Source organism: Buceros rhinoceros, unplaced genomic scaffold (assembly GCF_000710305.1).
Source record: "Buceros rhinoceros silvestris isolate BGI_N320 unplaced genomic scaffold, ASM71030v1 scaffold7925, whole genome shotgun sequence".
Taxonomy (NCBI): Eukaryota; Metazoa; Chordata; class Aves; order Bucerotiformes; family Bucerotidae; genus Buceros; species Buceros rhinoceros.
This window is the reverse complement of record NW_010412373.1, coordinates 115,032-131,112: the sequence shown is the minus strand read 5'-3', so window position 1 is coordinate 131,112 and position 16,081 is coordinate 115,032. Positions and strand designations below refer to the sequence as shown.

The 16,081-nt window shown below is 45.4% G+C and overlaps 1 protein-coding gene across 1 annotated transcript in view; it reads right to left on the bottom strand.

Moving 5' to 3' along the window:
• Positions 1 to 1,513: 1,513 nt before the first annotated feature.
• Positions 1,514 to 16,081, bottom strand: part of ARPP21 (cAMP-regulated phosphoprotein, 21kDa) — a 97,874-nt gene continuing 83,306 nt past the window's right edge. Inside the window, exons 20-21 of the mRNA XM_010136378.1 lie at positions 3,467 to 3,618; positions 1,514 to 2,335 (exon numbers count right to left, since the gene is read on the bottom strand). Coding sequence (XP_010134680.1) covers positions 2,078 to 2,335; positions 3,467 to 3,618 — 410 coding nt within the window. The 3' untranslated portion in view covers positions 1,514 to 2,077. The remainder of the gene's footprint in view (positions 2,336 to 3,466; positions 3,619 to 16,081) is intronic.

Below are 16,081 nucleotides of genomic sequence, written 5' to 3'. Positions count from 1 at the left end.
ATTCAGCCGTCAGTCATCCAGCAGCAGCAAAACAGATTCTGTGTAATCACAGTAATTCTAGGAGAAAAACCTCCTCTAACTGACATTAAAACACTAAAAGGCAGTAAGCCATACAACGCAGGGCATCTGCAGTGAGAGCTCACGGTCACAGGCAAAATTCAACTGCGTGCAGTATCTCGAGTTAAGAAGGAAAAATGAATAATCAATCGGTAAGGTCCCCCGTGGCATCTCACCTCTAATTGAAGAGTGAATTGTGTTTACTTACCTGCTCAAGTTCTGGAGTGTCTCAGCAACGGATCGTGATTCCACCACATCAAATTCAGTGTTTGGCTTTCTTGTGATCCCTTAGGATTGGATTAGGCAGAAACTCCACACTTTTAAGACGCATATGTAAAAAAAGACCGAACCCTGTAAGGTATCTATTTATTGTACAGAAAATAAAAATACCTGGTTTAAATACAGGTTGCAGCTGAAGTGTGTGAAGGAAGTGCTACCCCCCTTAAAGGGAAAATAAAAGCTCTTTCACATTCAGATTAACGATGGTCAAGGGCACTGTAGGCTACTGTCACCTTGAGTGTACCTGAATCATGCTAGGACACACGCAGATTTTATGCACAGAAGGATCTCAGGCTTTCTTGAGACACGTATGCATAATTCCGGGGGAGTTCAACTCCTACCTATGTTAAAGGTGTTCAGTATTGATCAAAAAAAAATGCAGCTTAAGTGAAAACTAACACAGGCTTTTGTCTGGTAAACACATTTGCTGCTTGAACATTGTCATCACTGAAGCAGAATGAGGAACTCCATGCAGCATTCATGAGTGACAAATAATTTATCAGAACAAGCTGGGAACTTGAGTGAACATGGACGCAAAAACAAGAAACAGCACAGGAATTCAAAAAAGGGTTCTATAAATTCCTGGCGAACTCCTGTGCTGCATGTTTTAAGAGCCCAAAACCCAAATATATTGTTCATCCCCACTGCTCGGATGGGATGGACAAGATTCTTGTCAGCTTTTGGTTGCAAAATAGCTTTAGAGCTGAAGTAGCAATAACTGGGCAGAGTCTCTCTACAGAGCAGAGTCATCGCTGGGTTCTGAGGTTGCTGCCTCAGTGGTAACTGATCTTCCAGCCCATGGATGAGATGCCACAGGATATCTGCGTCATCTTACATTCAACTGCTGGTTGACCTCTTGAACTGGTCTAAGTTAGCAGATAAAGGCTTGTAGCAGTGGCAAATGGTGCCAGTACCGGTCCTACTGATGGGAAAATGCAAACTGAGTTTAAGATGATCTGGTTCATCATTCACTGAACACTTTCTGGGTGTCTACGCTGTGATTTCTAAGTGGTCTTGGCTGTTCTGGTACTGCATGCTAAGACACGATTTCTTTGTCATCACATCAAGCTCCCATCAGCCCATTAAGCATCAACCCCCAATTAGCTTCACCTGGAACAAGGCAATGCGGAAACAACCGGGAGTTTACTCAGAAACAGAGAGGAGACCAAGCAGGTGGTAGAAACATGACCTTTCTCCATGAGGTCAAATACCTTTATTGTGATTAAGCACTACAATACAGTATATATCCATAAAAAAAATCTATAGTGTATATAAATTATTCCTTCCATTCAGTAATTCTTTTTTTGTTTTAATTTTTTTTTTCCATTTCCATTACAGCTTTGGTACAATGTGATTTTATTATATTTTTAAATACTTTTAGCTTCACAAACTCAACACAAAGTACAAAACTAATCCGAATCGGGGATATTACAATCTACACAGTGGTGTTCAGTGGTAGGAAAAAATCTTACCTCAATGAATTCATGTCACTAGCTAAGCTATAAAGGCATACCTAGCAGACATGACAAAAATATGCACCATTAACCAGCAAACATTATTTTTTTCAAAATTTATTTTATTTTATTTTTTTACAGATTCTTCCAGCAGCAAATCACTTGAGCATAGTCAGTACTTATGTCCTCAACTGATTATCCCGTTGTGTTCCTCTTCATTTGAAGGCCATGAGTTATTTTTCAGGTAATGCACCGCTATCCTCGTACATCCACGCTAAGCCACAGTGTCAGTACTTGACCTGCCACCCTGCACTGTTCATGCTCGCACAGTTTGTCCTGCAGCTGGCAGAAATAACTGGAACGTTATTGGAGGGGCAGTGTGGGGCAAGCAACCGTAGGTTGTTCTGTGGGGCAGGAGGTATGACATTACAGTAGACAGGCATTCCAGTGGCTGTAAGTGTTCCTTGACCTGATTGATTAGGTAGCATGATTGGTTGTTGATACGATTGTTGCGGCAGTCCTTGAGAACCCTGGGTCATTGGCACCTGGGCAGGAATATGGAAAGACACAGGGAAAAAACAGTAATTACTAAATTACTGCAGGAGGTCCCGAGTATCCCTATCTTCCTTCAAGCTGGATTTGAGCATAAAACACGTTTTGCTCAAATGGGTCATTGTCTGCTGCTCAGAACTGTTCCCACCCCTGAGGACTTCCTTTGTTAGAGAAAGGTAAAAGAGAAATCCTCTGCTCCTCTATCAAGATCTGGCTGAATATTCAAACAGAACCCTGGTGTATCTAAGCCATCTATAAGTACTAGACCTTTAACTTGATCATTAACCTTTAAAACACATTTTCAATACAGCAGTTCTGAAGGTGTAAGGGGAGAGTGTTACCCACGAGCAACTCCCCTGTTTCCACCTGGGTTGCTGCACTGTTTCCAGAGACGCCGAGGGAGAAGGTGAATGGCTGCTCAGTCAGTGCAGTCTATTAAAATGAACTAGATGTCATTTGGTTTCTTAACTTTCCAGAGGGACCAGCAGGAAACATAAGCACAGGCCACCTCTCACAGGCTCTTGGCGTAACTCACAGAAACCAGGGATAAAGTTGGAGAAGTGCTTGTCTGGGTAATTTATGGACTTGGTAAAAATCAAGCCACTGCCATCCCTCCCCTCAAAACCCAGTAATCAAAAATCTGTCTGGCTGCGGCTTGTTATAGAAGACATGATGAGATCCTTGGCAGAGGTCTCCACAGATGAGTAATTTTTTAACGGGATCAGGCAAAGCTCTCAACTTCATTGCAGGAAACAATACTACACTAGCAGAAAAGAGCACAGAACAACAATGTTCTGGGTTTGGTTTTTGGCGTTTTTTTTTTTAAACTCATTTTCTTCACAGGAAGAAGTATAACTCCTTCATCATTTATGGTATTTTACCCGCACTGCAGGCTGTAATAAATAGTTTATTTGAAGTATTCCCAATTCAGAATAAAAATCAGGAGCACTAGGAGTAGGCAAACAGGAAGCAAAGAAACCAATCTGACTTAGAAGCATATTTATCAGGAGGCCTCCTGGCCCATGCTGTCCTAACGAAGTAATAGAGACCATTCTGTGACACAAAACCGTGGTTCGGTTAAGCCCTCCCCACCTGACCCAGTCTTTCTTTACAGCTCCCAGTACCTGATAAGAGGACATGGCTGGATACTGCACCATCATGCCTTGCACCTGATTTCCCTGTTGATTATTCATCAGGTTCTGGCTTTGGGGTGGCTGCTGCATTCCCATGAGACCCTGGAACCCCTGCTGCTGGTTCGGCAGGACAGGCTGGTAACCTGGAGAAAGACAGACATCTTCAAATACCCACAGAATCACCCAATCATTTTAGTTGGAAGAGACCCTTAAGATCATCAAGTCCAACTGTTAACCCAGCACTGGCAGGTCACCACTAAATCATGTCCCTCAGCACCACATCGACATGTGCTTTAAATTCCTGGAGGGATCGGGACCCCACCACTTCCACAGAACAACAAACGATCCCATAATTTCTCCCTGTATTTGTCAAAAAGTTGCTCTGTTTCTAGAGAATCGCAGCTTGGAGGGGGTTGGAAGGGACCTCAGGAGATCATCTAGTCCAACGCCCCTGCTAGAGCAGAGTCACCCAGAGCAGGTTGCCCAGTTTGGCATCCAGGCAGGTTTGGAATCTCTCCAGAGCAGGAGACCACAACCTCTCTGGGCAGCCTGGGCCAGGGCTTCCTCACCCTCACAGGAAAAAAATTTTCCTCATGTTCAGGTGGAACTTCCTGTGTCCCAGTTTGTGCCAGTTGCCCGCTGTCCTGTCACTGGGCACCACTGAAGACAATCCAGCCCCATCCTCCTGAGCCCACCCTTTAGCTATTGATCAGCATTAACGAGGTCCCCGCTCAGCCTTCTCCAGGCTGAACAGCCCCAGGTCTCTCAGCCTTTCCTGGTCAGAGAGATGCTCCAGTCTGCTAAACAGCAGCACCGGAGGTGAAAACTGAAGGGCAGTGAACAAAGGCTGGGAGCTGACAGCGCTGGCAGGCTAACACGAGCAGGCAGCACACCTTCCTCACGCTCTTCAGCCCTGCAGCAGGGACCACCCTGCGGGATGCCTGACTGCAGCACAGGATCATAAAGCCGTGACTGGTCATGGGGTGCAACTGACTTCTGGCTGCTTCCTCAGAGGCAAAACTCCACCAGCTTCAAGAATGCCAGTATGTGCCTTTCACAGCCTAATCTAGCAGTTTTCTGTCAGGTCACGTTTCTTACCTTACCCTCTTCCCTTTCTGTAACGCAACTCCCTAGCACGATGTAAGCATAGAAAGCTTTATTAAATCAAGAACATCCATATACGCACTGGCTCCTACTTGCAAGGATTTTTATACAGTTAGAGCATATTAAGGGTCATATTCCACCCTACTAGTTTGGCAACAGAGGAAAACCATAAATTAAGGAGTGTCCGGTCCTCCCCGTTAACTGCGTGGGAGTCACATGAGTGACTGCACAGGGAGGAGAAGCTGATGCTTCCATTTCCGCCTGCGACTGGCTCTGCGTTCAAAGTCACCACAACACGGCAGCTTTTCTGCTGGGAACGGCTCCTCTAGGACTAATCCAGGAACGGGCAAAGCGCGGATGATCCCAGGGCGAAGCTGCTACCGAGGCAGAAGGGTGGATGGGAAGTGAAGCGCGAGCAGTGCTGCTGCTTGTCAGGGCTGAGAGTGAGCCTTGCCCGATGGAAGCGGGCGGGCTGGGTGATGCTGCTGCTCAGAGATGAAGGACTTTGCAAGAAAAAGGAAGGGGAGATGCAGAAAGAGCCTGTCCTCGAAAAATGCAGCCAGCCGGAGTCATCATAAACCTGTGAATAATTTCTCTTTAAGACATTCCATGTCCTTTAGCACTCGTAATTTTTCGCACGCCGTTATGCACTGCACTATCAGCTCTGCGGTGAGGTTCTCAGAACAAGCGTATTTCAGGCAAAGAAGAATTTAGAGAATGACCAACACTGTGTTATTTTTATATGAAAAATGTGTGTCACGTCAGCTCAATTTATATTCATGAATACAGCACACGGTTCAATATACTTCATGGATTGGAAATCATCACCTGGGTATTTCTTCATTATGTGAGAAAAAGAAAGAAACGAATGTTTCTGTTTCTGCCAGTCTGTTGCCAACTGAGAGCTTTCCTTCAAATCTTTTCTGATGCCAGAGGAATGTCGGGTATCTCTGATCAATTATTTTGGCCTTGATGATGCCTTTCTACAGATCTGAGATTAATGTCTCCAGTCAACCGAGCAAAATAAAATAAAAAATTAATTCCGTGAGTGATTAACTTGGCTGCGATAGAGCATCAACTGTCTCCCAAATGCACCAGATTATTATACATTCAAATTTGCTCTTTTCCTACACACAAACACACAGTCAGCATATTTTTTAGTCACAAAAATTACCAACATCAGAAGTGTTGTAAGTGAGTTTGCAGAAGGCTTATACAGCACTAATAAAATTACAAGTCCTCATCTGCTCCCATATACCAATTATGGGTGGGAGTGTGTGTGCATAGGAAAGAAACGAGAGAAATAAAAAATTTACTATTACTCTTCTGGTATTTGCAAGGCTGGAAGTTTAAGCAGAGAGGAGTCAACTGACAGCAGAAGCAGCAACAACTAATTCGTCTCATGTCACTTGTGGCTGTCAAAGCAAGTCCCAGACGTTGCCGTGAGAGATAGATTGATGGTGCACCGGGGATCAAAGGACGCTAAGTTGGGGAATGCGATCAAACAGCAGATGGGGGCTCACAGAGTTAAACTGTGATGCTCTGGCACAGGGTGGTGGACTGGTGCTCTGCAGGGACAGACAGACACCACTGGGGACAAGTAGAGGAAAGCCCTTCCGTTACCTCTAATAAATATAATCGTGTTACCGTTACTGTGGTTGGAGTACTGCTGATGCTCTGCTGGGTGCTTGAACACATACAGCTCTCTCTTCACCTCAGCTTTGTGTTCCACAGTCTCCAAACATGGCAAATTTATTGCCCTCCCCAGACACCACCAGCAAAGGGAAAGCTCTGAAACGACTGTCTACCTTTAGGGTGAACATGCAGGCATCGTCTGCTGGAGGTATTACACCACCACGTACCTCTGTCCTGAAAATCCTCTCTGTCCTGAAAATCCTCTCTGTCCTAGCAAACATGGCTTAGGACACCAGGTTTTAGGTGGAGGGATACAAAAATGGGAAGGGCAAGAGCTGAGCTCCAGTAGGCTACGGGTTATTATTTAACAATCTTATCACTCTCCAAGGACTCAGCAATTTCTCCTGCCATAGGACATGTGCACCCCTCACCTCCGTCCCCACAGGCAGAGTCTTCCTTACACCCCCGAGAGACAGGGGAAAACCTCTTTCCTGCTCCAAGTCCTCTGCAACGCTCTGACCACACAGAAAGGCTCAATACAAGCAGAAAAAAACTTCTAACACGCTTCCAATGTGACAGGAGCAAAGAGGTATTAACGTGAGAACCTGATCGCGCTGTCTCCTGAACCTTCTTTGCTATTATGGGATATTCAACAGGAGCAAAGAGGTATTAACGTGAGAACCCGATCGCGCTGTCTCCTGAACCTTCTTTGCCATTTTGGGATATTAAGTCACTTCTTTGACCCAGAAGAAGGTACTGTAGTCTCCTGACGATTTGCTCCCTCAACTTGCAGGTGGAAACAGGGATATTTAAGAAGTTTAGTGGCCTGCTTCTATCTTTGCCAAGATACTAGCTATCATCTCTTCTTCAGACGTCTTTTTTATGATCATGGATGTCTTTTTTATGATCAAGACCCTTTGGAATACAATGAGGTAATGGACGTTAGACCTTGCTGCACAACCCCAGTACAGCATTTGGTTAAAATCCAGCACCTTCTTCGAGGCTTCACAACTCAAGTGAAGCTACTTCACCTGATAGCAAAGTCTACTATGTTCATAAATATATGAAGAAAGGTGCGAGTTCATCCATTCCATTGACATAAAAACCTGGCAAGTTAAAAAAAATACTCCAACAGGTTCAGAGTACTAGGACATGAATTAATTTCTTATCTACAATGAGCTCTACAGAGCAGTAGAGGAAAATGCTGTGAAAAACCCAGTCCATTCTGCTAGACGGCTTCTGTTTCTGCAGAAAACACTCTACATGGCAAACCATTTGAACAAGAAGTTGTTAGTATCGGAAACCAGCTGCTCGGTATTTCCTACCTCCGCAGCCCAAACTCGGCAACTCTGACATAACTTTTGAAACGGATCCTCCAGTGTTTACTGTGTGTTGATGTCCTCACATGTCTTTGCCCGCTGGCCAGGAAAAGAATGGAGATGGGAGAACTGAGACTCTGCATAACGGATAGTCCTAATATTTCAACGACATCATTCTAGCAAATCTTTCTTTTTTTTTTTTTGAGGGCACAGACTATCAGAGGTTGGGGCGATTTATTTTGTACACACGCAGCAGTTTCAGCCCTCGGCTCTGCCAGGCTTCTGACACGCTATTTATTTTGCAATGAAATGAAAATAATAGAGTGTTCTCAAAAGTCTGGGGAACCGGCCGCAGTTCAGGAAAACCATGCCATTGCTGGGCCAAGATGGATGGTTGGGAGCTACGCGGGTGTCAGGAACCAAGTGAGATCACGAAACGGCACCGTGCTTTCCGCAGCGATAGGTTTCTTCGTACTTGCTCTCGCGCTCATTAGCTTTCATACTACATGAAGTGTAATCCTTAAAAGCCTCTTTACTGTCCCCGGAGAACACACATACGTGGGTTATTTTCTAATAGCAGTACACATCAGATGAACCATCCTATTACTGCAAGCTCCAGGGCCTCTTTACTGCAATTATATCATCCTGCTCTGTGTTCTCTCTGCTACAAAGGAGGATTTTTAAAATCAGGGCAAACATGAGAGACATTGTTAAACAACCAGAGGAACAAATCGTGCACAGAATTTCAATGAATGCCTCAGAGGAAAAATGAGCCTTGCACAGCAGTCAAAATGGAAGAGGCCGTCATACCATCAAGGTATTTCTCTGCACCTTTGCAGCCGAGTGCGCCACGCTGACAGTCAGCTAACTTAAACCTCCCGGGGAGAAAGGCTGCATGAAAGAGCCACAAATGTTTTAATTTCTTCTTGAGGCTACGGAGCTCAGGGAACAAAATGCAGCGGTCTTACACCTCTGACAGGAACATCACCCAGCGCTGTAATTAAAGCACGCTTGGTGCTCCGCTGGCCTCCTTCTCGAACAGCACAGCCGCGCTTCGAGGGACCGTTTCATTGTTCTTTTTAGATTTGAAGCATATGTGAGCGAGGTAGCTTTGTCACACGTGTATCAGCGCTCCGGGTAAAGAACGATCCGCACTTTGGCTGATGAGTGCAGCCGTCTGGCACGGGCCCCTGGGCTGCAAATCTTATTGTACTGTCATTGTCCTCTCGCCACTTGAACGCAGGCCTCGCATCTAAGCCCATCTGATGTAAACGCATAAATTCACAGTGGTTCTGTGTGATTTGAGAGCTCATCTGCTTCCTTCCTGCTTCACTCAGTGTAGCCCTGAGAGAAGCCAAGACGTTACCACCAGCAAGCCCGAAAGGCAGGTACCTTGGTGGTAGACTGCAACAGCTTAAGGCAAGAAAAGCTCCCAAGAAATTCCAAAGGGAAGCCTCAGCAGGGCTAACTGGGCTGGCTGCAATGCTGCTCGGATCTGGCCATGCTCCTGACTGCTCTGCATCTCCTGCAGTGCCGTTCTGGTGCCCTGCAACCCCCTGCAGCAGAGACCCGCTCAGCCTCTGCTGCAACAGCCACCAGCAGCGCTGGGAAGAGATTGCATTTGAGCTCCCATGGAAAAGCCAAGGGGAGCGAGCGCTACCTCTGGGCATGGACACAAGGGAACACCCTGTGATGTACGGAAAACAGCGTAACAGGACATTGTGCACCCAGACCCAAGCACTGTGCTTGCTGCAGAGGCCGATGATTGCAGAAGGCTCCCCAAAACTGATGACGGATGAGAAAGGAGGAACAAAAATGACCCGGGGTCAGAACGTGCATCTCTTCCTGGGAGACCAAATGAGCCCACTCTGCTCAATTCATTCAAAAGATGAAGAGGTAGCTGCTGGCAGATAGTTCTTGAACAGAACAGAAAACGGTAGAATAAAATCGCGTTTGCAAGATAAACCTAGAACTGTAATAAAATTCGAAGTTTTAACAGACCCTATAATTAACAAGGGGGCAATTTCCCAGAGATTAAAGCACATTTGCTATCACCCGAAAGCTCTAAAATGAGGATGGACAGCTTGAGAGAAGATCTTCATCAGTTTAATAAGAAGTTCTGGGAAAAGAGATATGATTAGAGTGTTCCTTGTGTCCAGTATTATTGAGCGCATTAAATTACATGTTCCAGACTTGAAATACTTACGGAAATATCAGCCAGTTAGCTCTGAACACTCTTCCTATCTTCCAAGGAGAAGGAATGATCTTTTGCACGTGAGACAGGCTCCTCCTCCCAGTCCCCCCTCCCTTTGATCAGACACTGGGAATGCCACCAGCCAGTTCACTCCACAAGCGGAGAGTTCACCTGTGTACGGTGGATATTCTGAGGGCTATTTCTGGCCTATTTTAATTTACTTTGTTCTGGCTGCAGTGGCACTCAGTAGGTTTTGTAGGCTGAAGAATAAGATCGGTATCTATACCCACAGTTTTGCTAGGCTATGTTTTCCTTTACTTCTTTAGATAAGCTATGACTAAAGTATTAAAGTGGCTGGATAATAATTTTACTGTATAATCACAGAAACTTAAAACACCCATGATCAGTTACTAATCAGAGAAGAAAAAAATGTCACTGTAAAACTACAATTCAGTCATGCACACATCAGTAAGTCTGGTATTTGGCGACTTATATGCCAAAAGCTGGTTCATCCCAAAGTACTGGCAAAACTGGAAGGAAGAAAAAAAAAATGAAGACGTTCAGCAAGATCAAACATTGTGTCTTTTTTACACAAAGAGTCTTTTAATTCTCTAACACTGGTTAAGTGTTATCAGTAAAATCGGAGGAAAGGCAGCCAGGTTGGGGAGCCTTGTGCTCAGGAGAGTTGGCCGAGCTCTGGGACGTGCACTCCAAAATCCCTTCCCAGCACAACTGAGATGAGGCACTGGAGGCCAGGGGTTTCCAGCTACAGAACAAACCCCTCCCTGCCACAGGGGTCCGTCAGTCCCTCCTGCCGATGCTCCTTATCTTGCGTGAGATAATCAAGTACTGGATTGCAAGCAGATGTTTCACCTCGACACAAGCGTCATAATTACCAGCTACACACACACCGCTCGCTCTAGAGAAGCGCTGACCCAAGGCGCTGTGCTCAGACCTGGCTTCTCACGTCCCAGGGTTACGCGTTAGATTTGGGCGGCTGCTGGGGAAATCGTTTGGGTTTGGTTTCATTATGCAGTTAGGCATTACCTGGCCAGTTTCACTGCAAAGGGACCAAAAAGCTCATGGAAAACATAAAATGAAGCTGTAAATCTCAGCCAGTTTTGATTTTAGCCTCAGCCCAAGGTGTCTGCAGTTTGGAAGACTCCCAGAAAAGACACACTAATCTATGTCTCCCTGCTGGCATGTCATTGTCTGTGTAAGTCTGAAAATTTAAACTGCATCTTGTGCAAACACTTTGAAAACAATTTTTTTGCTTAAGCTTGGATCTAAAACCCGAGGCACGCTGCAAACCAAACCGCTGCAGTTGATCAATCCGCTCCTACTGTGTCTGCTTTCTCTCTGCTATACACACAAAAATGGCTTGACCTAGCCAGACATTCAGGCTTTGTGTTCCACTTCAAGACCTCACAGATGATTTACGGGTGTGAACTGGATACCATGTGAGCTAGGAGGACAAATATCGAATAGCTTAATGCTAAAAATCCGTCCCTTTCCTCTCAAGACATCATGCTATTGATTTATTTAGTTTTTCACACACATACGAAATAAAAATCAACGCCTGTGCCCAAAATAAAGGAGTCTTAAGAAGCAACAGATTAACCGGGAGGTATGAGGTGGCTTATAACACACACAAAGCAGGACGTGCGCCAAACCCCACAGCAGCACACAGACTCCTTTCCCCCAGGCCCTCTGCAGGCTGGGATCCTCAAAACCGAGAGACACCGTTTCACTTCAGTCACCAAAATAAAGGAGTCTTAAGAAGCAACAGATTAACCGGGAGGTATGAGGTGGCTTATAACACACATAGAGCAGGACGTGTGCCAAACCCCACAGCAGCACACAGACTCCTTTCCCCCAGGTCCTCCGCAGGCTGGGATCCTCAAAACCGAGAGACGCCGTTTCACTTCAGTGCGTTACGGTTTGGCTGCTCTCACTTCGGGTAAAAGCACATCCCACTCGAGCAGCACAGCTTGCAGGGGGAAGCATGGGGTATTACGCTGGGTTTGTTTGTAAAATTTAGAACTAATGACATCGATTCTTTCAAGTTGTGTGAGATCAAAACAGTTTTTAGCTAATGGCACTGCAGTTAAATCCACTGAAAACCCGTAACACAGTAAATCTATTCCTAAACTAATTACAATGACAGTGACTCGAATAATTCTCTGCAGAGTTGAGGTTATAAAACTGCAGGATTTCGAACTTATGAGTCTCGACACATAATTGCTACCAGAATCGCAGCTCCCTGGTCCCTAAACTGGCTGTAGCTTTGCTAAGAGCATCCTGAACCTGGGAACAGATCAACGGCCCCATGTGTTGGCAGTCGCACAGAGGAAGAGCCGTAATGCAGCTGCATTAAGAAGTCAGCAAGATGTATCTGCAGCAGAGATATGAGCCAGTGAGACTTATTATCAGAAGAGACAGAAGAAAAATACCGTTTAGAAGACAGCTCGTCTGTCTTCCCCGCTGCACTTTCTCTCTCTGGTTTACATAGCTACAAACCCCACAAAATCGATAGTGCAAAAATATCTTCATCCATCTTCAGAAGAAATCAAATTTGGGAATTTGCTGCCGTTTTGCATTACTTCAGAGCGACCTATTTGTTTGATTTGGCAAAAAACTGCTGATGAAAATAGTCTGATACACAAGATTTTTTTTTTTTCTTCTGGAGAGCAGCTCTGAAATCCCCCATCTGGCTACTTCTGTCCAACTGCCAGAGCAGGATCTGATCTAGCTGAAACTCCTTGTTTCCTCTACAAGGAGCAGCGCTATCTTTTAACACCCATTGGTAGGAGTGCTCGCTGCCTCATGGGGAGAAAATGTTTTTGCAAAGAGCAATGAGCTGTTGCTTACAGCCTTCTGTTTCTTCATTCCAGCACCTACCTTTAGGGCAAACATGCAAAACCATGGATGCCATGAATTTACGAATCGCTTAAAGATGCATACCCGCCCCTCGTCGCTTCTCCACACCTTAAAAGAGTTGCTTTAAAACTTGGTGACCTCGCCACCATGGGAAAAGGCCCAGACAAACAAGAGGTATGATTAAATACTTTCATTACATACCTAATGAAATCACCTACTGTAACATCTTCGGAGACTGAAATTTTAATTAAGGCAGGCTGGCATTTTGGCTTTTCTTCCCCCCGCTACGTTCCAGAGGAACAGCAGGTAAGGTCAGACCGAAAGCCTGTGTGATAAAATTGCGTGCGAGCGCTCCCGGGAGACCTGGCATTATTAACAGGAACACGAAGAAGGGCAGAGTCGAACAGTTCAAAGATAACGGATTGCGTTCAGTTTACCTTTCCCTATCAACTGGAGAACGCGAGAGCGCTGTTACATGACTAGAAATGTACATAAAAAGGCTTCAAGAAGAGCTTGAGTGGATACAAATAGAAGAGATCCAAGGCTGGAGAAAATCCGGACCTATTCATTTACTTGTCGGCACAAAGGGTTTCTAAATTATAGGGATAGCTTTAAGTACAACTTGCTACGGGTAAGTGGCTTGGTGCTGAAAATAAACCTGTTCTTGCTGAGAACCTAACCCCATGTTATTACATGACACCTTAATCGCTTATTTTATTCCCTTTTCAATATACTTTTATGTTTTGAGAAGGTTTAGCGCCCTTCCTGTTCTTCAAAAACTCCTACACAAATTATTTGTTCTTCTTCTTGAAGATAAATCTGAAGATAAACGGAGGGGCACCTCTTATGGACACGGTATTAACACAAAGCTTCTGTAAGATTCAGAAAAGAAAATTACATTCTGAAGACGAAATCCTTTTATCTCACTTCAGCAAAAAATATAGAGGGAACAGCCAGCTGCAAGCCAAAATAATTGCAACACAATAATGCAGGGCTCCATTACAGCAGCGTAATTCCAGTAAAGCAGCTGATCCAGGATCTTGGCACTTCCCCAGACCCTGGAGCCTGACTTAAGTGCATTAAGCCAGACAAAGCATGTGCAGCTGTTTTGGTAATCTGAGGCTTCTGCATTTTATGGGAGAGAAAAAGTCACTCAGGCAGCAAATGACACAGGTGATGTATAGAGAGAGGAGAAACTAAGTTAATCCAGGGAGCGACGTGAACAGGCTCGACGGCTTTGGGGAGATGGGCTTTGAAAGCATGTCCCTCTGGCCAGCGCGATGAGCAAGGGTTATGCAGGAGCATTGTAGACGCCCGAAGCCTGCAGGGAGGGTACTACAAGACCTGGGAAACATTATTCTGAGAGGGGTGAAGCCTTCTCATCCCCAGAGATGTCAACCCCTCGACTGCTTAAAGCCCCCCAAATTCCAATCTAGTCACAGCCCTTACTATGGCCACAGACTGTTACCCTGCTGTAGGCTGCAGCAACTCCTCTTCGTGGCTGTTTAAATCGCTCATGTACAACTACAGCACCGATGTAGAAACTCCTTGATGTTGATCTGAAGATTCCTTTGGCATATGACGTGCTGAAGGTCTTGCCTCGCATTGAGAAGCAGCATCTAGAGAGATGCCCTTGCCAGCAGAAGATTTTAAAGTTTTCATTTAGGGGGACTCAGTAACAATATGCTCAGGGTTCTGCCGAATTCGGGGGCGCAGTGTCCACGCAGAAATACTGAATTTTCTTTATTGCTAAGATTTGCAGTGAGCTGTGAAGAAACGAAGCGTATGATTCTCTATTTTCTTACTATTATTTTCAGAAAAAAAAATGCAAACCCATAGCTTTTGGCTGAAGACTGCAATAACAAACAGCGCTTTTCTCATCTTTCTATGCAGAACACTGGATTATGCAGAACCGTGAACTCTAACCTTTGTTATGAATGTATTCCTTCTCACATGGGAGTATTTTTCATGCGAAATGGTAACTTCTTAGAGCTCAGGGCAGGAATATCTATACTGTACCTGCTAAAAACTTATACTTGGTACAAAATCAAGCCCTTATTAAAAAAAATTGGCATTAGTTTATCTGTTGGTAGGCATACACACGCACATATCTGCACACGTATCTGTATCAGAGGAAATAACTATCAGATAAAACAGAGAGCTATAAAAAGTTAAATAGCAGTGAGTTTGCTGCAATCCCCAAGCTCTAACCCTGCTCTACCGGTGGGATGCAGGGCACGTGGCAGCTCCAGGCTGCCTGATGCAGCGGTCCAGCACAGGGCTGCCCTGGAGAGTTCGTATAAATAATGAAAACAGCTAAGTTACATCAACTCGAGACTGTCCACTAGAGAGACTTTGCTTTCTGATTGCAGCAGAGTGATTTCTTCACTCAGGTCAGGTGGCAACACGCTCATTTTCCCCACCGAGTGTAACGAGCCTGGCCTTTCCAAGGACTGCAGACTTACTGCTCTTATTTCCGGCCCGAAGTACCTGCAGACATGAGCGACGGGGCTCAAGACACATGGCCACAACAATAAATGTCCAAGTTACCGATCATCACCTGGGCTACGCGAGCTGACCACGCTCAGAGTCTCTGTGCGGAACACAAAGCAAAGCAGGGGGTGGGTCAAGCCTTCACGCATAGAGCACATACGGTCAGGTCAGTATAGCTCCTTAGATGAACGGTGTAATACCCCCTACACCTACCTGTGCCTGTGCTGCCTCGCATTCCGTTAGATAAAACAGTTCCTGGCCCTAGGATCACAGATATTTACAATATCCGTTGGTTTTGTTAGCAAACCTGTAAGAGCTGTGTGCAATGGGACCACGAGCCACCCATACCAAATTAAGTGTGATCCAAAAAAAGAGCAAATACCCGCAGGAGCAGATTATCCAAGCAAGCTATGAATCCACACACTCACGGAATTTCAGCAGGTTCATCTCTATGCTGCACTAGTTTGATTTTCTCAGTTACCCACAAATAACAGCAGGTCTGAATAAACAAGCTGTTGATCCCCCATGTAGTGATCTATAAATTTAGGTCTTTGTATTGCTGAAATATCCACGAGCACAAACCCAGGGCAAGCCTCTACCATGAAAACTTCAAGGAATAGCTGCAGTCCCTGCACTGAAGATTCCTGAATAGACAAGACAGCTGGAGATGGAAAAATAAGCACCCGGGAGAAATAACTTGCCTGGAGGAAAACAGCAGAACTGCGCAGAATTTTTCTGGAAAATAATTCAAAATTTCTGTGAGAGCACTAGCGCTTACAGCCCTGTCCCAAGCAAGGAGTGCTTGGGCAAGCTGCTGCTCACCAGCACGGTCACAGAGATGATGGTCCACGTGCCCTCGCTGTTCTGCCACGCCGTCTGCTTCCAGGCAGCTTCAGGTCTGGACTCCTACCCCCATCCCAGGTACCACCACTGCAGAGTGCTGGTGAGGCACAGTTCACCGTCCTGCATTTTACTGAGGGC